Source organism: Chiloscyllium plagiosum, chromosome 8, assembly GCF_004010195.1.
Source record: "Chiloscyllium plagiosum isolate BGI_BamShark_2017 chromosome 8, ASM401019v2, whole genome shotgun sequence".
NCBI lineage: Eukaryota > Metazoa > Chordata > Chondrichthyes > Orectolobiformes > Hemiscylliidae > Chiloscyllium > Chiloscyllium plagiosum.
Genome location: NC_057717.1, coordinates 86,038,191 through 86,065,182, shown reverse-complemented (window position 1 = coordinate 86,065,182; position 26,992 = coordinate 86,038,191). Strand labels below are relative to the sequence as shown.

The 26,992-nt window shown below is 45.5% G+C and overlaps 1 protein-coding gene across 7 annotated transcripts in view; it reads left to right on the top strand.

Annotated features, from left to right (window-relative positions):
* The window catches only part of pnpla6 (patatin-like phospholipase domain containing 6), a 145,711-nt gene that overhangs the window by 113,904 nt on the left and 4,815 nt on the right, over nt 1–26,992 (top strand). For 3 of the 7 annotated variants that reach the window (XM_043694672.1, XM_043694668.1, XM_043694666.1), the window contains 5 exons: nt 8,773–8,921; nt 11,168–11,320; nt 13,814–13,930; nt 15,149–15,236; nt 20,366–20,520. In XM_043694672.1, the coding sequence (XP_043550607.1) occupies nt 8,773–8,921; nt 11,168–11,320; nt 13,814–13,930; nt 15,149–15,236; nt 20,366–20,520 (662 nt within the window). Of the gene's footprint in view, nt 1–944; nt 1,062–8,772; nt 8,922–11,167; nt 11,321–13,813; nt 13,931–15,148; nt 15,237–20,365; nt 20,521–26,992 lie in introns of all 7 variants that reach the window. The other 4 variants (XM_043694671.1, XM_043694667.1, XM_043694670.1 and 1 more) reach the window with 4 other exon arrangements.

The window sequence follows — 26,992 nt, the reverse complement described above, 5'->3', positions numbered from 1 at the left end:
GAAGCTGCAGGGCTGGGGGGAAGCTGCAGGGCTGGGGGTGAAGCTGCAGGTTGGGGTGAAGCTGCAGGACTGGGGGGAAGCTGCAGGGCTAAGGGATTTTTTTTTAAAAGAAGTTCTGTTTGAATGCACAGAAGTACATTTTTTATGAGGCAATGGTTGCTAAACACAAAGTTTAATAAAGCAGTTTTTAAAGAGCTTGATTTGGAATGTTGCTTTGTATAGCTTCAAGGCACGGAGAGAAGGAAGGCCGTCTTGAAATAACTCTGTAATGTAGATCTGCTGGACTGACAAAAATAATGTGTTTGGGTGGTGTGGGCAGTGCACGTACAAAGGAAATTGTTGAACATCATGAGGAAATGGTAGAGCCTGGACAGAATATATTGTGTTCAATTCTGTTTCCGTTTACAACTTTCCGGAGGAAAGATTTTGAAGAGGAAAGAAGAGAATATCAATACTGGGATGGCTTGCCAGTTGAAGGATTGATTGGGAGAAGATAAGGAAAGATGGAAAGATTACTAAGAGGCAAGAACTTGTCTTTGAGCAGAGCACACAAGGTGATGAGATGATCAGCAAACACTGGTAGAAATTGCAGGCAAGTGGATTCCACTGTAACTGAGCATTATTAATCAGGAGAGTGGCTCATTTATGGCAGTTCAGCTGGTTATCCTAAAATAAAAAGAAGCAATTATCAGGCGAGTTGTTCAGAATGACTCCCCCAACAGCCTGCCACCCCGGAATGTGGGTTTGCAGCAGAGTTAGTGCTGTGGGTTTTGTGGTGCTGTGCAGATTCCCTAGGCCTGTGAGTTGAATGCTGTGACCTCCCCTTCTCCACTCCCTCTGCACCAAACAGAGGCGCGTGCACTGAGGAAGTGGGAAGGGGTGGCGGGTCACGCACACCTGTGCTCTTCTAGGCCTCTGACTGCATCTGTTCCTCGTGTGGTTAGGCTCGCTGTGGCGGTATGTGCGAGCTAGCATGTCCCTCTCGGGCTACCTGCCACCACTCTGTGATCCAAAGGACGGACATTTGCTCATGGATGGAGGATACATCAACAACCTGCCAGGCAAGTATGTGACATTAGGATAGCAGAGGGGAAAGGTGAGACGTAAATAAGCTTCTCCTAAGCAAAGTACATGAAGGCTTCTGTATTCCCCAATTTAAAAAGTTCTTTGTATAAATTGGTGCAGCCCCACGTAGAAGAGTGCCTGCTCACAGTTGGTGATGAACCATCCTTATTTCAGTCTGTCAAAAATCGGAATCACTTTGCAGCCTTCCCAGCTCTAACCCAGATGCCGATGCAAGGAGACATTTAGTCACAATCCAATGGGAGAGAATCAGCCTTTTGCTAAAATAGGATGGCACAGTCCACCCCATTCACTCCAGCAGCAGGTTCAGGGTAAACTAGGTTAGATTAGATTCCCCTACACTGTGGAAACAGGCCCTTCGGCCCAACAAGTCCACACCGACCCTCCGAAGAGTAACCCACGCAGACCCATTTCCCTCTGACTAATGCACCTAACACTACGGGCAATTTGTCATGGCCAATTCACCTGACTAGCACATCTTTGGACTGTGGGAGGAAACCGGAGCACCCGGAGGAAACCCAAACAGATACGGAGAGAATGTGCACAGACAGTCACCCAAGGCTGGCATTGAACCTGGGACCCTAGTGCTGTGAGGCAGCAGTGCTAACCACTGAGCCACCATGCCAACCAGGCTCATTTATCCTCTCATTGTCTGGTCAGCAATAACGGAGGCATTTTTATTTAAAGAGTCGGTGATAGTGAACAATTATTAGAATAAGTTCTGCAAAATTGATGCCTTCGATGTTCAGTGCTAACGTGGATTAATATGGATTGTGTTGGTGAAACCTTGACAAGTCTCATTACAGACTGGGGTCTGGTATTTGTTATGAACTGCATTCTGCTCATGACAGCTCACTGAGGTGCACATTCAGAGATGGAGAACCTGGGGAGGGTGGGGAAACGTGCAGGCAGACCTGATTAATGATGGCAATTATTGTCTCCTGTTCATTATATTTGTGATCAGGATTTTATCCTTAATTACCATATCTTATGTAACTTGGGATTTCCCAGTCCATTTGTGTGTAAACTTTAGATGCTGCTCTAGACCCAAACCCATTACTCCCATTTCCAGCTTTCCACAGTTTTTCTTAGAGCATCTCCCCCACTCCCCTTTCTGGTCTGTTCCGTTCTATTGACATTTAAGGGGAGATGATACCATAGCGGTAATGTCTCAGGACTGTAATCCAGAGGATGAGACTAATCCCATGGAGACACAAGGTCTGGCATTTGGTGGAATTTAAACTCAGTTGACCAACCTGGAATTGAACACTCGTCTCAGTAATGGTGCCCAGGAAACTATTATTGATTGTAACTTCCATCTTCTGGTTTCTCAAAGGAAATCTGCTGTCCTCACCTGGTCTGGCCCACATTGTGATTCTAGGCCGACAGCAGTGTTGGTGCTTCTTAAATGCTTTCCCAGTTCAGGGGTATTTGGGGAAGCGTATACTGGCCTTGCCAGTGATGCCTGCATCCTGCGAGAGAAAATCTTTCAAAAACACCCCCTCCCTACTGAGCCTGTGGATATAACATGTGGATCAGCTCCTATCCTTCCTCTGGTATATCTATTTACTCATGAACAAGACCCTTGCCATTAATGTGATTGGCTGCAACAAGATCATGTCCTTGACAACTAGCTAAGTGAAGCTGCCTGTCCTGGCTGTGCTATCTACCATTCAGGAGAAAGTGAGGTCTGCAGACACTGGAGATCAAAGCTGAAACTTTATTGCTGGAACAGCACAGCAGGTCAGGCAGCATCTAGGGAACAGAAGATTCGACGTTTCGGGCACATGCCCTTCGGCCCAACAAGTCCACACCGACCCACCCATACCCCTACATTTACCCCTTACCTAACACTATGGGCAATTTAGCATGGCCAATTCACCTGACCCTGCACATCTTTGGACTGTGGGAGGAAACTGGAGACCTGGAGGACAAACTCCACACAGTCAGTCGCCTGAGGCGGGAATTGAACCCGGGTCTCTGGCGCTGTGAGGCAGCAGTGCTAACCACTGTGCCACCGTGCCGCCCCTATTTGTTCAACTACTCACACCTCTGCCTTTGTTGTAGCCCTAAATAATGCTGTTATTCTCACCCTGGCCATTCCCCCTCAGTAGCTTCCCACTGCCCCCATCCCATTCCCAGTAGAATCCTCAAGTCCATTTTCATTAAGTCCAAGAGACACAGACATGAACTGACATGACAGGTTTAATCATTCATTGCCATCTGACTGGGGCAGGACAAGACCATATCTTAGTCCAGTTCTTCGTTGTTAAAGATGCTGATATTCCACCATTGTCCAAGAGTCCAACGATACAAAAATAACCCCAATTCCCAGCTTCTTTTCTCCTTTGCAGACACTTGTCTTAAAGAGCTTCTGCATCTTCACCAGGTATGTGCGTGAGAAGCGCATGGATTTATTTATCACTAAGTGTAAGATCATTGGATCAACTGCCCCAGCTGCTTCCTTTCTTTCTTTCTCCATGTCCACTAGCTCTCTGAAGTTCTGCTCAATTATCCTGATCAAACTTCTCTCTGAGAGCACCTCATGCGCTCTCCTTGCCTAGCGTTGTACATCAGACCCATCTCCTCCCTGGACTTTATTGCCATTAACCTGCTGATCACCTAACACAAAGGAAAACAGACTTGGCTGGAAAAGCAGGTCTGGCAGCATCTGCAGACAAATCAGAGTTAATGTTTCTGGTCAAGTGACCCTTCCTCAGAAACATTCACAGTTCTTTTGGCTTGCTGATCACCCAACCTCCCTTTTGGGTCCCTATGTGATCTGAGGTTGTAAACGATTTTCTGTGTTGTTCCTCTCGCCTTTAAATCTGCTATTAATGCCAGTCTTCTGCAAAGCAAGACCTTTCATCCTTAAATCCTTGCAAACTACTGATTCATCTCCAACAGCCCTTTTTCTTTGAAGTCCTTCCAGACATTTTGAGCTCCCAAATCCTTTCCCAACCCTCTTGAAATTCCATGTTTGAATTCTTCAGTCCGGTTTGAGACACCATCCATGCCCCCCATCTCCTCCATGACTTTCGATTCCCTGGCCCCCAAAACCTCACCTTCACCACAGACATCCGGTCCCTCTACATTGTATCCCACGTGAAGAAAGCCTAAAAGCCCTCCATTTCTTCCTCTCCCACCAACCCAATCAGTTCCCCTCCACCAACACTCTCGATTAGTGGAACTAGTCCTCACCCTTAACAACTTCTCCTTTGAATCCTCCCACTTCCTTCACACCAGGCGGGTGGCTATGGATACCCTCCTGGGTCCCTGCTATGCCTGCCCCTACATGGAACAGTCCATCTTCCACAGCTACACCAGCATCCTCCCCCAACCTTTCCTCCGCTACTGTATTGGTACTGCCTTGTGCTCCCATGAGGAGGTTGAACAGTTCATCCACCACATAAACACCTTCCACCCCGACCTCATTCACCTGGTCCGTCTCCAGCACCTCCCTCCCCTTCCTGGACCTCTCAGTCTCCGGAAACTGACTCGACACTGACATCCAATGCAAATCCACCAACTCCCACAACTCCCTTGACTAGACCTCCTCCCACCCACCCCTCGTGTTCCCTTCCTCCCAGTTCCTCCATCTCCACCATATCTGCTCACAGGATGCACGAATCTACTCTACTTCATGGGCCATAATGCTCCCCTCCCCTATGACAAACAGTGCCCTCAATCATATCTCAATCACTTCAAACCCCTCCAGTGCATCATCCTCTGCCACTTTTGCCATCTCCAGTCAGACCCCACCACCAGGAATATATTTCCCTTCCCACACATCTCTGTATTCCGTAGTCACTGCTCCCTCTGCGACTCCCTTATTAGGTTCACACTCCTCACCAACCCACCCTCCACAGCTGGCACCTTCCCTTGCTGCCATAATAGGTGTAAAACCTGCAGCCACACATCCCTCCTCACTTTTGTCCAAGGCCCCAAAGGGTCATTCCAAATCCAACAAAGATTTCCTTGTGCATCCTCCGACCTCATTCATTGCATCCAGTGCTCTCGATTGTGGTCTCCTCTGCATCGGCGAGACCGAGCACAAACTCGCAGAACAGTTCAGGGAAAACCGACCAACCTCACCTTCCTGTGGCCAACTATTTCAACACCCTCTCCCACTCCCGTGAGGATGTGTCTATCCTGAGCCTCCTCCACAAGGCCACCCACAAACTGGAGCAGGAACACCTCATCTTCTGTCTTGGGACCCGACAACTACACGGTATGAACATCAAAGTCACCAGTTCCCATACCTCCCTTGCCCTCACCCCATCCCAGATCCAACCCTTACTCAGCATCGCCACCTTGACCTGACATGCCTGTCCATCTTCCTTCCCACCTACCCGCTCCACCCTTCTCACCGATCTATCACCATTACCTTCACCCACCTGTTGCCATCCTACCTATCTTTCTCCTCGCCCCGCCCCACACTTCCCCTCCTTTTATCCCTCAGCCCCCTTCCCCCTTTCCAGTCCTAAAGAAGTCTCTTACCCGAAATATCAGCCCCTTGCTCCTCGGATGCTGCCTGACCTGCCATTGCTAATCTCCTTCAGTCAGGTTTCCATCACAGAACAGAGAACTCTTCTCAAAGTCACATATGATTTCCTGTCTGAGTGTGGTAAAAATAAGCTTTTTCCTTTCCATTCTTCTTGCTTTCTCTGCAACATTTGATATGGTTCCCTCTCCAGTGCTTCTGTACAATTGTCCTTCCAGTCAGGCCTTATACTTTCCGAGTTCCATGTCAGATTATAGCCATAGAATCACTTATCATGGCTTTTCTTTCTGATCCTGGACTACTACATCTGGTGCTCATGAAGGATTGACCCCTGACCCTTAAGCATCATCCAAAACACACAACTCAGTTTTCGCGCACCTGCTGTCATCAACCAGCTCTACCTTAGATTAGATTACATTACAGTGTGGAAACAGGCCCTTCGGCCCAACAAGTCCACACCGACCCGCCGAAGCGCAACCTACACATACCCCTAACCTAACACTATGGGCAATTTAGTATGGCCAATTCACCTGACCTGCACATCTTTGGACTGTGGGAGGAAACCGGAGCACCCGGAGGAAACCCACGCAGACACTGGGAGAACGTGTAAACTCCACACAGTCAGTCGCCTGAGGCGGGAATTGAACCCCGGACTCTGGCACTGTGAGGCAGCAGTGCTAACCACTGGGCCACCGTGACCTTACTGTCACCTCTCTCAATTCCTCCACTCTATTTAAGTTATCAGACCTCTTGATTAATAATCCAGTGCAGATGAGCAGCAATTTCCTCATGAAGTATTGGAAAGACCAAAACCATTCCCTTCAAACCCGGATGACGAGCGATGCTCCCTATCCACTGACTCTATTTCTTCCCTGGCAGTCTCTCAGTTTACAAGTTTTCCTTCTGATTTCCTCTCTGTTTGCATCTTCATTCTGTCTTTTGTCTGCCCACCTGCTATCAGCAGGAACCTTCATGCCTTTCCAGACTTGACAATTCTCATGCAATCTTGGTCAACCACCCTATCCTTTTGTGAACTTGAGGTTATACAAAACTCTGCTGCTCCTGTCTTCACTTGCACCACATCCAGCTCCCTTTTAGTCCTGACTTACCAACGCACATTGAGCCATTGTTGAGCAACCCCTTGTTCTTAAAATGTAATTCCTGTTTTCAAATCCCTCCATGGTCCTGTCTCGTCCTCTCCCTAAAATCTCCACCAGCTACACAACCCTCAAAGATATCTGTGCTCCTCTAACCCTGGTCTCCTAGGCATCACCATGTTGAATCATTCCCCCATTAATGGTCACATTCAACTGCCTGGGACCTAAACTCTGGAATTCTCTCCCTGAAACTCTCCATTTCACTCTTGTTCTTTGAAATGGTGCTTACAATCTACCTTTAACAATGTATTGTTATCACCTTTGTTTAAAGCCATTGCTTTAGAATGGTCCTGTAGAGCACCTTGGCAGGTATTGTGTTGGAAGCTTTATATAAATGCAAAATGCCGAAAGCACCAAGTGTCTGATGGGGAGGCTCCATCTCAGCACTGTACATTCCCTGGCTATGTTAATGGAAAAAGACCATTTCCTTTTCCCAAATGGGACTAAAATAGATCCTCCAAATGCATCACTTCATTTATCCCCTCCTTCAGTCGCTCAGAGCCACACGCTGACCTGTAACGGTGAGCTGGAATCTGGTAGTGTTGCTCTTGGGTCAGTCAGCAGCAGGAGGGGAATCGGTAACACATGTGAATGATAGCAGTCCTAACCATCTCTGCAATGTGCAACTCTCTCCATGCACTCTCTTTCAAAGGTAAATCCAAATACATTGGAAACTTGATTCAAAGTGAATTTGTATAATGATGACCATAGATGGAGGAATGACAGCTGTGAAATAGAATAAAGAAATCCATATATTACTGGATTGAAAAATGATAAATCATTATAGATGTTTATATTGGTAAAGGGTAAAGTCAGTAATATGTTTCAGGTTTCAGAACAATATGAATGTTCCCTTGTAGTACTCCCATTCTCCCAAGCTCTGGCCTGCTAGTGTCTCTTGTGCAACAGCAACCAAATTTAACGTACCAATTGGTTAGAGCCAAAGTCAACATTTTCTTCCCTTTAAAATGTTTTTGACTGCATATGTTGTACACTGTCTGCATGATTATTACAATGTTCAGCACTGTCACATTGCCTAGATGCTGTCAACTTTACGGTTCCCTGTGTGCGGATAATATGCATTGGTCTCAACCATTGTGTGTGCCAGATTGCATACCATTTATGTTGCTGTATGCTGGCCAATTTGTTTACATCTGGCCATGTTATTATAGGATGCCTAATATATCCACTTACCAGATTGCTATCCCTAGTCATCCTTTATACACCAACCAGACCTGTAATCACAGATTTCCTGCATCACTTTTATCAATGTTACCATCACTGTGTATCTAAATCCCTGGTCAGAATGCCATACAATAGCCACATTACCCTGCAGTGACCATGTTACTTAGCTGTGATTGCATTACTGTAGACCAGTCATGTTTCTTTCCAGTGGCCACATTGCTTACATTTTGTGTACTTCTACACAAGTACCCTCCTCGTTTATTTGATAGTTAGTTGCAGGTTTTTAGTCTCTTGCGTGTCTGTGCCAATACAGAAGTGAACAGAGGTAGCACATGGCCTACTCCTAACCCCTCATGTGCCTTATATTTATACTGGGGTAAGATAACAGGTAACTCTCCAGTTACGTTCTCATGGTGCAGGATAAGCTTACTACCTTGTACTAGTATCCAAAGTGTCTATTACTCCATCTGGAATTCATTATTCAATTTTGGTTTATGCAAAGAGAGAGATTTTAAATTTGTGTATTAACATAATTTTTGTTTGTTATTTACACCAATAAAGTTTCTCCTTTGATTTTTCATTTGTCACCTTGTTTAAAATGGATTACGGTAAGTGCATTGCAATGTAACTTGTGTGTTGACAATGTAATGAGAGTGGAGCCTTGTGTTGAGAATGTGATATAAAAACAGGCCTGTGATTCTCTACATTCTAAAATGGCAACAGTGTGTTTCCAAGGGTAGATTGCAGAGAGCTTCAGTCGAAGGGGAAAGCCAGCCTATTGCACAGTGTGCATGATTCATGTCCTGTTCAGTATGAGTGTTAAATGAATTGCTTTTGTTACAGCTGACATCGCAAGAAATATGGGCGCCAAAACAGTGATTGCCATTGATGTGGGCAGCAGGGATGAAGCTGAGCTGAGTAACTATGGAGACAGCCTTTCGGGATGGTGGCTGCTTTGGAAACGCCTCAATCCGTGGGCAGAGAAAGTTAAAGTAGGAAACTTGGCAGAAAAGTCTGTCTTTCAGTTGATTACATGGTGTACTTTTTGTAAAGGAGTTGGGGATGGGGCTAGCTGCCACAGTGAGAAGGAATCTGGAAAGTGATTTAGTTTCTTCTGGCTGTCCCGCAGCTCCTAACTCAGGGAAGCAATTAAACATGCATTCTGAGGGCCCTTCGGAGAGCAATTCCACTCCCCCTGCCACCACCAGTGCTGTCCCAGCTCCATTAAATAGCTGGAGTCATATCCACACAGTCACTAAACTAAACTACACTGTATATACATCTATCCATAAGAGCAGAAGTCCATTGAATCTGCTTTGCCGTTCAATGAGATTATGGCTGATCTGATAATATTTAGCTCCACTTTCCCACCTTTTCCCTACATCTCCTATTCCCTTAATGATTAAAAAAAACTACTTTAGCCTTGAATATATTGAATGACTCAGTTTCAACAGCCCTCTGTGGTCAAGAATTCCACTGATTCACTCCCCACTCAGAAGAAATTCCTCCTCAGCTCTGTCTTTAATAGGTTACCCCCTATTCTGAGATTCTGCCCTCTGGTCCTAGACTCTCCCATGAAGAGAAACAAGCTCCCCTTACCTACCCTGTAAAATTGCCTGAGAATCTTGTGTATTTCTGCAAAGCCTCCTGTTATTCTTCCCAACTCCAATGAGTAACTGACCTCTCCTCATAAGAAAATCCCTCTATACCCGGAATGAGTCTAGTGAACCTTTTTATCAGCTACCTCCAATTCCAATGTGTCTTTTCTAAGAAAAGGGACCAAAGCTATTCCCAGCATTGGTCTGACTAGTGTACTTTTAGCAAGATCTCCCTACTTTTAAACTCTCTGAAATAAATCATTAAGTGACAGTCCCACTCACTGCCTAACAATAGAAGTACATCACCAGGACTAAGATTTCACCATTTTTATTTGTAGGTTTCCCATAGTTCCTTGTGTAGTGCTTCATTGTGTTGTGACAGTACAGTGGGGTGATATTTGTCTCATTTAGTGCTAACACCTATATTGAGAGCTTGATATTGGTGCTAGGTTGGTATAGAATGTCGGGGGCTTTACTTTCCGAGCTTTGCTATTTCTTGGCATTCCTTTGCATGCTTTCACTTTACTTTTGGAGCTCAGATCTGTGGCAGTTCCCAAAATGTTTCTGAATTGCCTTCTCATTTGTCCTTTCTTGCATCCTCTCACTCACTCGGACACCTCTCTGTATCTCACTCTGGCCTGAGTCTTTGTGTGTCTCTCCAAGCTCTCCCTTGCGCACATTCTTTCTCGTACAGAACTCAGCTACAGTGGAGCAGGTGTGAGTGTGAATGCTGTCACACAACATGCTTTGGATTGCAGGAGCACACGCCAACACTGGCATGATATAATATTTCTACGTATGAGTAATAAGTAATGAATGGGGAGGTTAATAGGCATCTTGGCAGCATGTACTAAGTGCAGTGCATTCCCACCCCCAGTTAGCTGGCTCTGTTTGCCAAACCTACAACACATGCATCAGGGATTATGACCAGATCTGGCATCCAGCCATGTGTTAATAACGAAATGTCGCTCGTTGTTAAGTGCATCTTGTTACTAGTTCATTTTGCTCGGGTGATTTGGTGAAGAGGAGAGAAGGACCTTGCAACCTCATCATTAAAAACAGAACATTGCTAATGTTTCTTGTCCTGTTAATTCTCATCGTGATCCACTAAGGGTTGGCGCCCCTGCCTGATGTGCAGGGGAATAGGGGAAGAAGAGACTGGATCGCTAAGTTGTAGAGAGGGACCCTGCCTTGGGGTATCAAGGGAGCTGTGGGAGATTGGTGTCCCAAGCATTTTGAGAAATAGTGGGATGTTTGAGAACTGCAGTAATGAACTGCAATGCTAGAATTTCTGCCTGTGTTCTGTATTACTGATTAAAGAATGAAAGTGTGTCTTGAATGAATGAACAATGCCATTTCTATGTTAATGGCTCAAATTGCAGTCCTACCTACCTCTGTGCACTTACTAATGCTCTCTTGCTTTCTATTTCCCCTTGTTTTCACACACTGTCTCTGTCATGCTTCCCTATTTGCTGTCATCATATTATACAACACGCATTTCAGCGCTAGTGGAAGTATTCCTGCAAATGTCATGGAGAGATTGGAGCTTCAGTTTGGGAATGGGCACTGGTGTGCATGTCTTACATGATGGTGTTTACAAATCTCATGTAATGCACCATTGAATGTCTGATACGTTCCAGGTGCCAGATATGGCAGAAATTCAGTCTCGACTGGCTTACGTCTCCTGTGTTCGGCAGCTGGAGCTGGTAAAGAGCAGTACGTACTGTGAATACATCCGGCCACCTATTGACAGGTTCAAAACCATGGACTTTGGCAAGTTTGATGAAATTTATGTAAGTGAACATCTCGTGGCATTAGCTTTCAAAGAGTAGTTGAGCAAGATGGAGGCCATTCAGCCCAATATGTGTGAACTAGCTCTATAGGTGTGTTATAAAGTTACAGGCTGATTAAAATATCTACTATTACATTGCCTGCTCCCAGTGCTTGGTTCCCTCGTCCTCTGCACACCTTTTGACCTTTGTAGAGAAATGCCTCTACAGGATTCCTGTTCCTTTTGTGTTGTTCAGTGTTTAGATCGAGGCCACATGGGAATGGCTGACTAGAAGAGCCATCTCCAGGGACTTTCAACCAACACAATGTCAGCTGACTGCATTTACTGAGTATGTGGCAGCTTTCACTGTCCCTGCTGAATTCTGAGCCTGTTAAACCTGTAGCACATACTCAGCCCACAAACTAAGGTCAAACGCTCAGTGATGTTTATCCGGAATGGCAGAGCCTGCCATTGATAGGCACCCAAACAGAATAAAAGTGCCTGCTACTCTGGAGTCATCAGCTAAAATCTGCAAACTATCAGTTGATATACAGAAGGACTTGCATTTGCATTGTATGTTTTGTAACTTCAGAATATCCAAAAGCTAATGATATATTTTTGAAAGTGTAGATGCCATTGCGTTAAATACTTTTCTTTTCTCTTACTGTTTATATTATTCTTTTCCTGAATGTGGTGTCTCTGACTGGGCCAACATTTAGTCTCCTTCCTGGATAGTGACGAAGGATGTTGTAAGTTACAGAGAAACATAGATAAGCTGCAGAGCTGGGCTGAGAGGTGACAAATGGAGATAATGTGGACAAGTGTGAGGTGATTCACTTTGGTCGGAGTAACCAGAATGCAAAGTACTGGGCTCATGGTAAGATTCTTGGTAGTGTCGATGAGCAGAGAGATCTCGGTGTCCAGGTACATAGATCCTTGACAGTTGCCACCCAGGTTGACAGGGTTGTTAAGAAGGTATGCAGTGTTTTAGCTTTTATTAATAGAGGGCTTGAGTTCCGGAACCATGAGGTTATGCTACAGCTGTACAAAACTCTGGTGCGGTCATACTTGGAGTATTGTGTACAGTTCTGGTCACTGCATTATAAGAAGGATGTGGAAGATTTGGAAAGGGTGCAGAGGAGATTTACTCGGATGTTGCCTGGTATGGAGCGGAGGTCTTACGAGGAAAGGCTGAGGGACTTGAGGCTGTTTTCGTAAGAGAGAAGAAGGTTGAGAGGTGACTTAATAGAGACATATAAGATAATCAGAGGGTTAGATAGGGTGGACAGGGAGAGCCTTTTTCCAAGTACGGTGATGGTGAGCACGAGGGGACATAGCTTTAAATTGAGGGGTGATAGATATAGGACAGATGTCAGAGGTAGTTTCTTTACTTAGAGAGTAGTAAGGTTATGGAATGCTTTGCCTGCAACAGTAGTAGATTCGGCAACTTTAAGTACATTAAAGTCGTCATTGGACAAGCCTATGGACGTACATGGAATAGTGTAGATTAGATGGGCTTCAGGTTGGTATGACAGGTCGGCGCAACATCAAGGGCCGAAGGGTCTGTGCTGCGCTGTAATGTTCTATGTTCCCTTTTGAAGATAGTGGTGAGCTGCCTTCTTGAACCACCACAGTCCATGAGTTGTTGGTAGACCCACGATGTCATCAGGGAGGAATTACCAGGATTTTGACCCTGAAGGAATAACAGTATATTTCTGTGAAGGAGAGACAGTAGTAAAGTTTAATGTCACTGGACTAATAATTCAGAGGTGCAGGCTGATGCTGTGGGGATGTGGCTTCAAATACCATCTCTCCCCCCTCCCCTCCCCCAACATCAGCTGATAAAATTTACATTTAAATTGCTGCCGTGCATCTTGTGGGTGGTGTATTTTAGTGCCAGTCAAACGGGCTGCTTTATCCTGGATTGTGCTGAGCTTCTTGAGCATTGTTGGCGCTGAACTTGTGCAGGCAAATGAGTATTCCATCACACACCTGAGTTGTGCCTTGTGGATGATGGACAGGCTCTAGGGAGATGGGTGCATTGCTTGTAATAGAGTTCCCAGCCTCTAACCTGCTTTTGTATTCATATGGTTGATCTAGTTCAGGTTTTGGTCAGGAGTCACTATCGAGGAGGTGGGTGGTGGGTGGGGAATTCAGTGATAGATAATTGTATGCCGTTGGGAGGTTCTCTCATGTTGAAGATGGTGCTGGCACTTATGTGGCACAAATGTTACTTATCATTTATTGGCACAAGTCATTGGCTGACTTTTCCAGGGCTTCAGGTGGGTGGTCAGCTATGTTGGTCAATAAAACAAGGAGTTAGAGCTGGTCTTTGAGGAGCTGAGGTTCCCCGTAATTGGAATCTCTCCTCAGTTCACCACAGGTCTCTGTGCATCACCGCTGCTGACCCCAAAGTCCATGCTTGCACATGGAGACAGGAATCTATTCCTCAGTGATTGTGTTGTTGTGCTTGCTGGCATTGTCCTCCCTTTACTCACTCCCTGACTGCCCACAGAATGTCGGATACCAGTACGGGAAGGTGGTGTTCGGTAGCTGGAGCAGGGGTGACATTATTGACAAGATGCTGAAGGATAGAAAATCAGTGGACTATTATGAAATCAAGAAGAAGAATGTGAGTAACAGTTTCCAGTTTCTAATCTAGTCCGTGTTTAAAACCAACAGCCCCGTGAAGCACAGGTAAAAGAATTAGCTGCTTAATTAAAGTCTCCACTTTCCTGCTCACAGTATATTAGACCCACCATATTCACTCACTGGGCCACAACCGATCACCTATATTTACACATAAAGCCTCTTCTTAAAATGTCCGTTTTTGCCATAAGTGATGTTGTGCTGCCAAAGTGCCACTCAGCTCCAGTGGCAATGGGCAGACTGAGCAGATTGACTCCACCAGGAGGAAGTGAGCATTGCAGATGCTGGAGATCAGAGTCGACGGTGCAGTGCTAGAAAAGTACAGCAGGTCAGGCAGCTTCCGAGGAGCAGGAAAATCAACATTTCAGGCAAGAGCCCTTCATCAGGTGATTATGTCCACTATCAGTCTCAGGAATTGGACTGTGTTTAGATATTCACTGCAGGAAGGGGATGTGGAAGGGCGTGGGTATGTACCCAGCTGGCCACAGTCTCTCTGTCGGGTCTGATTGTATTTTACTCTGTGCCTGTCCCCACTTAAAGGAGAAACAGCCGCAGAATCAGTGTCTGTTGTACTCTTTCCTTGCTCTGATGATAGACCTATTGCCTGTATCAGTCAGAGTATCTGCTGTCTGTTAGTTTGTGTGTGTAAGTGTAAGCATGAGTAATTTCATTTTCATGTTTCTATGTTTAATTGTATGTATATAACTCGGAATCTCGGTCGGTGCATCCCCATCCTTAAGTAAAAGAGACTTGCATCCCTTAAGAATGTTCTGTTTCCCTTTCTTGTGACAGTAACGAATGCTTGGACCAGCGTGCTGTTGGTCAGTTATGGCACCTTGAGCATTCTTGTTTTTAATCCCAATATCTTTGATGGCTGAGCCTTGAGATATCAAGGTTTGAAACTATTCCCTTTCCAAACAGTTCCTCCTACGCCTCCCCAGTGCTCCCTTTCTTAAACCCCCTCCCTCCTACCACCATCATCACTATTTTGCTCTCGTGCTTCTTTGTCAACACACTCCTTGTGAAGCACATTGGAATGTTTGACTGTGTAAACACTCTCTAAACTAGAACTGAATAGGTTAAATCTGACGGGACTTTGTACAGTTTGTCCTCGAAGCTGTTTGTACGCCAATAGAAGGTGTGTGCCAAGTGTTTGACTCTGTACAGAGGCTGCTTTATTGCATGACATCTTCTCTTACAGGCCTTTATGTCCTCGAATGCTGTATTCACTGACCTCGCTGAGATTGTGTCTCGGATTGAGCCCCCAAAGAGCTACAATTTAGCAGACGGTAAGCTGTCTGCTCTCGAGTACTTTCTCCTTATCTTTTTATTTATTCACCTCAAATTCAACTGGAGATGAGTCATGAAGGGAAAATGGAGTAATGGATTTGTTCATCAATTAAGACACTCAAGAGAGTTAAATCTGGCCCATTTTGTAAACTATTGAATAAAGCCTTTTTTTTATTAACCCTAACGTCAATCAGCTGCCTGTGGATGGGAGGAGCTGCTGTCTCAGTATCTTGTTTGCTGCTGCTTTGTGACTCCTCCCTGCAGTGCTGCCCAGATGATTAGCTGACCTGCTGCACGTTCACGTACAGCTGGATAGTGAGGTTGGGATTTTGTGGTGTGTAACTACGCTGTGGGTTTCAGTGCTCAGGACTCTCGGTACCCGAACCGCTGCGTGCATTGACCCTGAGGTTGTGAGCTCCAGTCCCACTGGGGCAGATAATCCACTGCTCCCTCCATTATTGACTTCAGTCCCATATGATGCAATTGACTCTTAATCTCTTCTGATAGCCCCTATTACCTTGGAAATTGGAAATAAGTGCAGCTTTGCCAGTATTGACCCCACTGCAGTCTCTGGTTAAGGCAGCTGTTAAGGTGCTGGCCACTGACACGGCTGTTGTGACTTCCATGGGTGTACTTGCACTTTCTCTGACAGTCCTGTGAACTGAGCGGTTCACATTTGACAAAAAGCTGCTGTGTGCTTCATTTTGCTTTATGAAGCAGAAATGCCTGTAAGCTTCTCAGTTTCACACTTCCAGATCAGGGGTTCTCAAAGCAAGTATCAGGACCCCAGGTCAGGTTGTGTTCTACCGTGGCAGTGACCTCCACCAATTCCACTTCTTCATCCTCCCCCCATGCACTCTCATAGATAGTTTCCCTGTTCTCCAAACCCTCAGGCCAACTGCTGGCTGAGGGCTCACAACAAGTTTTGATCTTTGAGGTGATGTTATGGTGGGTAAAGGTTTGGGAAGCATTGTTCTCGGTGGTTAAGTTGTGCCCTCTCTGGTTGAGATTTCACCTCCAGCCCCACCCCCCCATCATTGGCCTGATAAGTCAATCCATCAACGTAGAGTGAGTTGAATTTTCATTCGCTGCCAGACGTGAATCAGTCACATATCCTTTTCTCCCTGTGGACCCAATGTTGTTACAGCAAAGCATTCAAACCAATTGGGGTTGGGGGGTGGTGGGGTAGAAAAACAAAAATGAATTCATTTTCTTTTCATATCCTGCTTTTTGTCCTTGGATTGCTCCCATCAGTGTCGTGGAGGTTAATCTTGAATTCCTAAAAAGTTTAGGCTACCCCTAATGGTTGGAAACCTTAACTTTACAACAGCAACTGTTTGAAAGTTGGAAAATAAACTGTCATCGTGGAAGCAGCATGGAAACAGACCCTTCGATCCAACCAGTCTATGCTGACCATAATCCCAAACTGAGCTAGTCCCACCTGCCTGCCATGGCCTGGATTACTCCAGACCTTCCTATTCATGTACTTATCTCAAAATCTTCTAAACATTGTAACTGTACCTGCATCCACCACTTCCACTGGAAGTTCATTCCACACACAAGCTACTCTCTGTGTAAAAAAAAAAAAGCTCCCCCTCATGTCCTTTTTAAATCTTTCTCCTTTCACTTTAAAAATATGACTCCCTTTCTTGAACTCCCCTACCTTAGGAAAAGACTTCTCCATTCACCTTACCTGTACAGCTCATGATTTTATACTGCTCTCTATAAAGTCACCTTTCAACCTCCTACTCTCCAGTGAAACAGGTTCCAGCCCTATCCAGCCTCTCCTTATAACTGAAACTCTTCAGTCCCAGCAACATCCTGGTAAATCTCTTCTGAACCCTCTCCAGTTTAATCACACCCTCCCTATAGCAGGGTGACCAGAACTGGGCACTGTACTCCAGAAGAGGCCTCACCAATGTCCTGTACAACCTCAACACAACGTTCCAACTCCTGTACCCCACGGTCTGAGCAATGAAGGCAAGCGTGCTAAACACCACCTGAACCACCTTGTCTCCATGTGACTGTGAATGTTTGAAGGTGAACTGGCCGTAGGCCTCATCAACCCAGTGTCACTATAGCTGTACTGTCTGGGTCTGATTGTACTGTCAGCTATTCCCATTGAAACATCATAGAAGGACTACACGAGCATGAACAAAGTGACTAATAGATCCAGTAACTCCCCTGCATTCAGAATGCCAGTGTTGGTTCCATTATTTCTTAGTAACACTTGGCATGTGAATGGTCTTGTTATCTGTATCTACCAGTACCGTTTGGAGCAGGACCATTCTCAGTTTTACCTAGCAATAAAAGCAACCTCCTCTATACCTTCATGAGTGTGCAAGATGACTGCAAGCAGAAACCATTTAGCATTTGGGTACAAACTTTGTGGCAACAATTTTATCAAAACTTCACATTACAAAAAGAAAATACCAAGGGTGCCACAAAAAAGTGTACAAGGTTGTTGCCAGAACAGGATGGGTTTCTTTTAAAAATTTAGCACATTGGACATAGATTCAAACATAGAATAACATAGCACAGGAACAGGCCCTTCAGCCCATGAAGTTGTGTTGAATGTGACACCAAATTAAACTAATCCCTTCTGCCTGCCCTTGGTCCATATCCCTCCATTCCTTGCATATTCATGTGCTTGTCTAAAAGTCCCTTATTTGCTCCTGTCCTATCTGCCTCCTCACCAACCCTGGCAGCATGTTACACAATCCCCACTCTGTGTGTAAACAAACTTGCCCCTCACATCCCCTTTGAACTTGCCCCCTCTCACCCTGAATGTCTGTCCCCTAGTTTTCAATGTTTCACCTCTGGGGGAAAAAGATTCTGACCATCAGCCCTATCCATGCATCTCATAATTTTATGGATTTCTGTCAAGTCTACCCTCAGCCTCTGCTGCTCCAGAGAAAACCTGAGTTTTTCTAGCCTCTCCTACTAGCTCATGCCCTCTATTCCAGGCAGCAACCTAGCAAACCTCTTCTGTAGCCTCTCCAAAGCCTCCACATCCTTCCTGTAATGTGACAACCAGAATTGAATGCAATATTTGAAGTGTGGCTGAACCAAAGTCTTATAAAGCTACAAGCTGACATCCTGATTCTTGTAATCAGTTCCCTGACTAACAAAGGCAAGCATTGCCATACACATTCTTTATCACCCTATCTACTTGCACAGGCACTTTCAGGGAGCTATGGACTTGAACCCCAGGATCACTTTGTATGTCAATGCTATTCAAGCTCCTGCCATTAGCTGTATCCTTTTCCTGCCAAAGTTCAAAATTAAGGAAAAGTGGAGCCCCTCCCACTTTCCTGGATTAAACTCCATTTGCCATTTCTTCACACGTATCTGTAACTGATCTACATTCTGCTATCAAAAGAGAAAATGCTGGAAAATCTCAGCAGGTCTGGCAGCATTTGTAAGGAGAGAAAAGAGCTGACGTTTCGAGTCTAACTGACCCTTTGTCAAACGTCATCTCTTTTCTCTCCTTAAGATGCTGCCAGACCTGCTGAGATTTTCCAGCATTTTCTCTTTTGGTTTCAGATTTCAGCATCCGCAGTAATTTGCTTACATCCTGCTATATTCTTTGACAATCTTCTACGCTATCCACAAATCCACCGATCTTTGTATTATCTGCAAACTTACTAACCCACCCTTCTACATTTTCATCCAACTCATTGAAAAATATCACAAGCAGCAGAGGTCCCAGTAGGGATCCCTGTGGTACACCACTAGTCATGGACCTCCAGCCAGAGAAACACCCTTCCACCACTGCCTACTGCCTTCTGTCTTCTATGTGCAAGCCAATTTGGAATCCACGTGGCCAGGTCACCGTGGATCCCATGCATCTTAATATTCTGGATGAGCCTACCATGAGGGACCTTGTCGAAAGCCTTACTAAAATCCATGGAGACAACATCCACTGCTCCACCCTCATCGATAGCCTTTGTCACCTCGGAAAATGCAATCAAGTTTGTAAGTCATGACTCGACCTGCACAAATCCATGCTGACTGTCCCTAATTAGGCTATGCTTTTCCAAATGCACGTAAATTCTATCCCTAAGAATTCTCTCTGATAGCTTCTCAACCACGATGTGAGACCTATCGGTCTATCGTTTCTTGGATTATCCCTATTCCCTTCTTGATCAGAAGAACAATATTATCTCCTCGCCAGTCCTTGGGGACCTCTCCATTGGCTAATGAGGATACAACATTTAGTCAAGGCCTCAGCAATCTCCTCTCTTGCTTCTCTCCATAACTTGAGGTAGATGCCATTGGGCCTTGGGGATGTATCCCTCTTAATGTTGTTCAAGAGACCCAACACCATTTCTTGTTTGATCTCAGAATGCCCTGGCATATTAGCATGCTGCACACAAATCTCATTATCTTCCCTATCTTTCTCCTGGATGAATACTGACTCATTAATAGAATGTGGACCTTACTGGTGAGGCCAATGTTTATTGCCCCTCCCTAATCACCCTGAGGGCAGTTAAGAGTCACTCACATTCTGTGAGACTGGAGTCACATGTTGACCAGGTTGGGTACGGATGCCAGATTTCCTTCCCAGAATGACATTGAGGAATCAGGTGAACTTTTGTGACAATTGACTGAACTAGCTTTTTAAAATTGAATTCCTATTTCACCAGCTGCCATGGTGCTATCTGGGAGGAGTGAAAACAATGAAAGGGCTGAGGGATTTCCTGATTCAGGCCTTCAAAGTCACAAGAGAGTTTGACTGGATCACACAGAGGACATTTTTCCACGTGTGAGTGGGATTTAATAATATCTGCCCTGCCAGACTCCTCTGTGATCAGCTCACTGTTGCCTTGGGCCTGTTAATGTGGATTCACCCCTAATCAATTCAAACTGCAATTCAGGAGATACCACTGCTTACCCCCAGAGAGTGGTTAGAATGTGGAGCTCAGTGGCAGTTGAACGATTGGGGTGAATTGCAAGAGAAGGTGGAGAAGCAAATGAGAGAGAATTCAGGTCGGTGACTGTTAGGAAGGCTGTCTGGAGCATTGGCAGTACTCAAGCTGCAAGACAGCTTCTTTCTTTGAACCTGAAATGGGGGCAGTGATAAATTTTGAATCTGCCCATCACGTGCTTTGTGTTTTCTCCATAGCAGAAGAATCTGACTATCTTACTGAATACGAGGATGAAGTGATGGATGCAGTGAGAGATGAGGAGCAAGATGAGATTGAGGAGCTTGAAGACCAGGAAGATCCAGGAACCAACCACTCAGCTGCTGAGTGGACTCAGGAATCTGCTTTTGAAATGGTGAGTGAACACCAGAATTGCCGCTTGTGCAGAGTTTCTCATCTCCTTACATATTAATTATGGATTGGATAGCCGCAGGAAAGTAAATTCTCACAACTTTAACCATCCAGTGAAGGATTGCAGTTCAAATAGCGCCACTAGCCTATTCAACCCTTCAAGCTATTCAGTTATAGCTGATAGATACTTCAGCTTTATACTTTTCTGGGATGTGGTTATTACTGGTAAGATCTTGCCCATTCCAGTTAGAGTCATAGAGTCAGAGCTTTTATATTAGATTAGATTAGATTCCCTACAGTGTGGAAACAGGCCCTTCGGCCCCAGACCCATTTTCCTGTGACTAATGTACCTAACACTATGGGCAATTTAGCATGGCCAATCCTCCCTAACCTGCACATCTTTGGACTGTGGGAGGAAACCGGAGCACCCGGAGGAAACCCACGCAGACACGGGGAGAAAGCGCAAACTCCAAACAGAGAGTCACCCGAGGCTGGAATTGAACCTGGGATCCTGGTGCTGTGAGGCAGCAGTGCTAACCACTGAGCCACTGTGCCCGCCCCTCTTTCTGTTCTGGAAAGGGGCCCTTAATCCCATCAGCATCTGTTCGAAGCCAGTTTTCCAACTCTTGGTCCATGGTCTTGTGTGTTCTGGTATTTCGAGTGCTCTTCTAAATAGCTCTTAAATGTTTTGAGTGTTCCTTCCTGTACCACTCTTTCAGGCAGTGAGTTTCAGATACCTACCACTCTCTGGGTGAAAAAAAGATTTCCTCAAATACCCCTCTAAACCTGTCTGCCCTGTCTATGCCTCTCTGAGCTTTTCACATCTCGATCAGATTACCTCCTCGGCCTTTTCTGCGAGACGTAAACACTACGCCTGCCAGGGCTGCTTTGCTGCAGCCCAGGCAACATCCTGGTGAACCTCTCTCTGGTGCAATCATTTCCTTCCTGTAACATGGTGACCAGATGTCTTCAAGCTGTGGTCTAGCTAATGTTGCACAAATTTCCATCAGAACCTCCTTGCTTGTGTGTTTCATGCCTCAGCTAATGCAGGCAAGGATCCACATGTCGTCCAAACCATTTTATCCCTCTGTGCTGCCTTCACTGATCAGTGGACATGTACATCAGGATCTCTCTGAGCCTCTTTAAAATCAGAGGGTCCTACCATTCAACTATCACTAGCCTCGTGAGTCCCCTGTCAGGATTAAATTCTATTTGTCACTGTTCAGTCCATCTGACCAGCCCATTTATATCATTCTAAAGCTTTCCTCCTCAGTATTTCCCATACCACCAAGTTATGTGTCATCTGACAGATCAATCTGACTGATCATGCCTCCTACACTCATGTCTAGATTATTACTGTACATAACAAACAGTAAAGGACCCAGCACCTAATCCTGTGTTAAGCCACTGGACGCAGACTTCCAATCACACTAATACTCTTCAAACACCCTCCTGCCGCACAGAACACTACTGAGTAAGATGAGGGCCCATGGGGTCAGAGGCAAGGTGCTAGCATGGATAGAAGCTTGGCTGTCTGGCAGAAAGCAGGGAGTGAGAATGAAAGGGTCTTCTCAGGATGGCAGCCGGTGACAAGTGATGTTCTGCAAGGCTCAGTGTTGGTCACTTTATACATTAATAATCTGGATGAAGGCACTGAGGGCATTCTGGCTAAGTTTGCAGATGGTACTAAGATAGATGAGGGGCAGGTAGTATTGAGGAGATGGGAAGGCCTGCAGAAAGATTTAAACAGGTTAGGAGAGTGAGCAAAGAAGTGGCACATAAATACAAGGTAGGAAAGTTTGATGTCAGGCACTTGGGGAGGAGGAATAGAAGCATGGACTATTTTCTAAATGGGGAGAAAATTCTGAAATCTGAAGTGCAGAGGGTCTTGGGGAGTCCTAGTCCAGGTTTCTCTTAAGGTAAACTTGCAGGTTGAGTCAGTAATTAGGAAGGCAAATACAGTGCTGTCATTCATCTCGAGAGGACTAGAATATAAAAACAGGGATGTATGTCTTGAGGCTCTATAAGGCTCTGGTCAGACCACAGTTGGAGTATTGTGAGCGGTTTTGAGCCCCATATCTCAAGAAGGACGTACAGGCCCTGGAGCAGGTCCAGGGGAGGTTCAAGGGAATGATCCCAGGATTGAAAGGCTTAACATGTGAGGAATGTTTGAGAACTCTGGGACTATACTTGATGGAGTTTAGAAGGATGAGGGGGGATCTGATTGAAACTTACAGAATACTGAATGGCCTGGACAGAGTGGACATGAGGAAGATGTTTCTATTGGTAGGAGAGATGAGGATCCTGAGGGTACAGCCTTAGAGTAAAGGGAAGGCCCTTTAGAACAGACATAAGGAGAAACGTCTTCAGCCAGAGAGTGGGGAATCTATGGGATTCATTGCCACTGAAGGCTGTGGAGGCCGGGTCGTTGAATATTGTTAAAACAGAGATGGATAAATTTGTGATTGCCAAGGGGATTAAAGGTTACGGGGAGAAAGCGGGAAAATGGGGTTGAAAAACCTATCAGCCATGATTGAGTGGCGGATTAGACTCGATGGGCTGAATGGCCTAATTTCTGCTCCTGTAAGTCTTATGGTCTGGGCTAATATTACACTATTCAATTACAAACAGTGCAATATTTTCACTAAAATGTCATGCACGTGTGATCCCAGTTAAGATGGAGTCCAGAGCTGGAAATGTGTTGCTGGAAAAGCGCAGCAGGTCAGGCAGCATCCAGGGAACAGGAGAATCGACGTTGGGGAGAAAGTAGCATAGAGTACAATAGGTGAGTGGGGGTGGGGATGGAGGTGATAGGTCAGAGAGGAGGGTGGGGGAGAGTAGCAAAGAGCACAATAGGTGAGTGGGGGTGGGGCTGGAGGTGATAGGTTAGAGAGAAGAGTGGAGTGGATAGGTGGAAAGGAAGATAGGCAGGTAGGACAGGATACCAGACCAGGTAAGGAGGACCAATTTACTTCCTTAAAGGACAGTAGTGAACCAGATAATTGTTATAAAAACAACTTTAAATTCCAAGTGTGGGAGAAGATTTATAGCTCAGGTGCTCGTTGTTCGCCGAGCTGGGAATTTGTGTTGCAGACATTTCGTCCCCTGTCTAGGTGACATCCTCAGTGCTTGGGAGCCTCTTGTGAAGCGCTTCTCTGATCTTTCCTCCGGCATTTATAGTGGTTTGAATCTGCCGCTTCCGGTTGTCAGTTCCAGCTGTCCGCTGCAGTGGTCGGTATATTGGGTCCAGGTCGATGTGCTTATTGATTGAATCTGTGGATGAGTGCCATGCCTCTAGGAATTCCCTGGCTGTTCTCTGTTTGGCCAAACAGTTATTGTGCATGATATCTCGCTGTTTTATTTATACAGTCAGATCAAGTTGCTGATCAGTTTTGGTCAGTCTTTAACTTCCACCTCCCAATATGCACAGAAGCATCGGGACTTGTCCTGTGACAGTGCTGCGAAACATTTGTCTTTTACCAGACTTGCAGCTAGACATGACCAGTTACTGCTGCTATGCTGCAGAAACCAAGTTTCACCCCACCTGCTGCAGAATTAAGCCCCTCTGTGCACAGCATACTGTGAGTACTGACTTACAACACTTGCTGCTTTCTAAACTGAGGAAAAAATTAAGACACTGTTTGTTTGAGACAACTGATCCAAGTTCTGTTGATGAAGCAAGACTGGAAAATTGTGATATAGCCCCCAGTGTAAACTAATGAGGCAGCCCTGAAGGACACAGATTAAAGACCATTGTGAGGCAACTAAAGAACATGTTCAAATTGTATCCACTGTAAGCATTGTCCGAGAAATGCATTCTTGACCACTTGGGGTTTATTTAAGCAGCAACATTACTTTAGGGGACTTGAATCAATCTATGAAATGTAGGAACATAAGGATTTGTTAATGTGATGAGAGTGAATGACTGGCAGCCAGGAGATGAACTAAATGGTTTCTGGCTGTGCTGTAATTAATTACTCAGAAGTTGAATGGAACTAATTAGAATAATCTACAGGAAGCTAACAAGGGAAAGTGAGAGACTGGGAAATAGAGAATAGAGATGAAATTCAACTTGTTGATAGCACTGGAGACTAACAGGCTGATGTATATCTGAAGATGCTGATGGTGATTTGAAGCCAGGGAACCAAGGAGCAGTGAATGATCACGCCAACACTGTGAAACCACTCTGTAAGCTAGAGTCAAGGAGTGTCTGAATAGAACAGATCTTGACAGCACACCTTGGGCTTGGAAATACTGCAGCAAGTGCTGACTTAATGAAGGTGGTTAACTAATTGTGAGGTTCTAGTCAACTAGGGGAAAGTGAGGACTGCAGATGCTGGAGGCCAGAGTCGAAGAGTGTGATGCTGGAAGAGCACAATAGGTCAGGCAGCATCCGAGGAGCAGGAGAGTTTTATCCGGGCTTATGCCCTTCCGTCAACTCTCCCACTACTCGGCTGCTGCCTGACCAGCTGTGCTTTTCCAGCATCACACTCTTCGACACTAAGCAAGTGAGATGACAGGTCAGCTTTGGTTTGGAAGGGGAGACCATAGGTGATGAACTGAGAGTTCGCAGTCAGATGTTTAACCATGAGTACCTGTATCAGTAGCAGCACTCACAGTGCCAGAGCCCCTGACTTAATGCTGCAGCAAGGCAGTAGTGACTAGGGGACTCTAGGGGTGATGCCAGTTTCCTCCATTAAAGGCTGTTTAAGAGCTGGTGCAGAATAGCTGTATCCCACACTGTAACCCCTCTGTAATTACTGTGCTAAGATGCTGTTTCTATTGACTCCTACACTGCAAGTAGGAGTCACATTCTCACAATAAAAGGAATCGACCATTTCTGGTTGAGAAGAGGGTACATTTCTTTAGTTTTGAATGGCCATGAATGGCCAGTCACTGAGTATGTTCAAAATTCAAATCACTTAGTGGCCACTGAGGCATTGAGGGATATAAGGAATGGGGTTTTATAGAAATGAGCAGTAAGCTTATTAAATGGTGGAGCAGGTTTGAAGAAGCTGAGTGCTGTCCTCCTGCTCCGGTTTCTAATGTTCATCGCTCATCGCAGTCCTGTCTTCAATTCTTGTTGATGAGGGAGATGTACTCATCAGGGTACCCAGCCTCTGTACTGTTGTTGTGGCCACGGTGTTGATCCACTCACCAGGTCAGTTTTTACTCATTACTGTATCCAAGAACATAGAACAATACAGCACAGAACAGGCCCTTCGGCCCACGATGTTGTGCCGAACATTTGTCCTCGCTTAAGCACCTATCCATGTACCTATCCAATTGCCGCTTAAAGGTCACCAATGATTCTGACTCTGCCACTCCCACAGGCAGCGCATTCCATGTCCCCACCACTCTCTGGGTAAAGAACCCACCCCTGACATCTCCCCTATACCTTCCACCCTTCACCTTAAATTTATGTCCCCTTGTAACACTATGTTGTACCCGGGGAAAACGTTTCTGACTGTCTACTCTATCTATTCCTCTGATCATCTTATAAACCTCTATCAAGTCACCCCTCATCCTTCGCCGTTCCAATGAGAAACGGCCTAGCACGCTCAACCTATCCTCGTACGACCTATTCTCCATTCCAGGCAACATCCTGGTAAATCTTCTCTGCGCCCTCTCCAAAGCTTCCACATCTTTCCTAAAATGAGGCGACCAGAACTGCACACAGTACTCCAAATGTGGCCTAACAAAGGTCCTGTACAGTTGCAACATCACTTCACGACTCTTGAATTCAATCCCTCTGCTAATGAACGCTAATACACCATAGGCCTTCCTCCAAGCTCTATCCACCTGAGTGGCAACTTTCAAAAATCTATGAACATAGACCCCAAGATCCCTCTGCTCCTCACCTTACTAAGAACCCTACCGTTAACCCTGTATCCCTGTACCAGAGGACTGGAGAGAGGCAAATGTAATTCCTCTCTTCAAGAAAGGAAATAGGGAAATCCCCGGCAATTACAGACCAGTAAGTGTCACGTCTGTTGTCTGCAAGGTGTTAGAAAGGATTCTGAGGGATAGAATTTATGACCATCTGGAAGAGCATGGCTTGATTAAATGCAGTCAACACGGCTTTGTGAAGGGCAGGTCATGCCTCACAAACCTTGCAGAGTTCTTTGAGGATATGACTAGAAAAGTTGATGAGGGTCGAGCTGTGGATGTGGTGTATATGGACTTCAGCAAGGCATTTGATCAGGTTCCCCATGGTAGGCTCATTCAGAAGGTCAGGAGGAATGGAATTCAGGGGAACATAGCTGTCTGGATACAGAATTGGCTGGCCAACAGAAGGCAGCGAGTGGTAGTAGAAGGATAATTTTCTGCCTGGAAGTCTGTGGTGAGTTGTATTTCACAGGGCTCTGTCCTTGTGCCTCTATTGTTTGTAATTTTTATTAATGACTTGGAAGAGGGAGTCGAAGGGTGGGTCAGTAAATTTGCAGATGATACAAAGATTGGTGGAGTTGTGGATA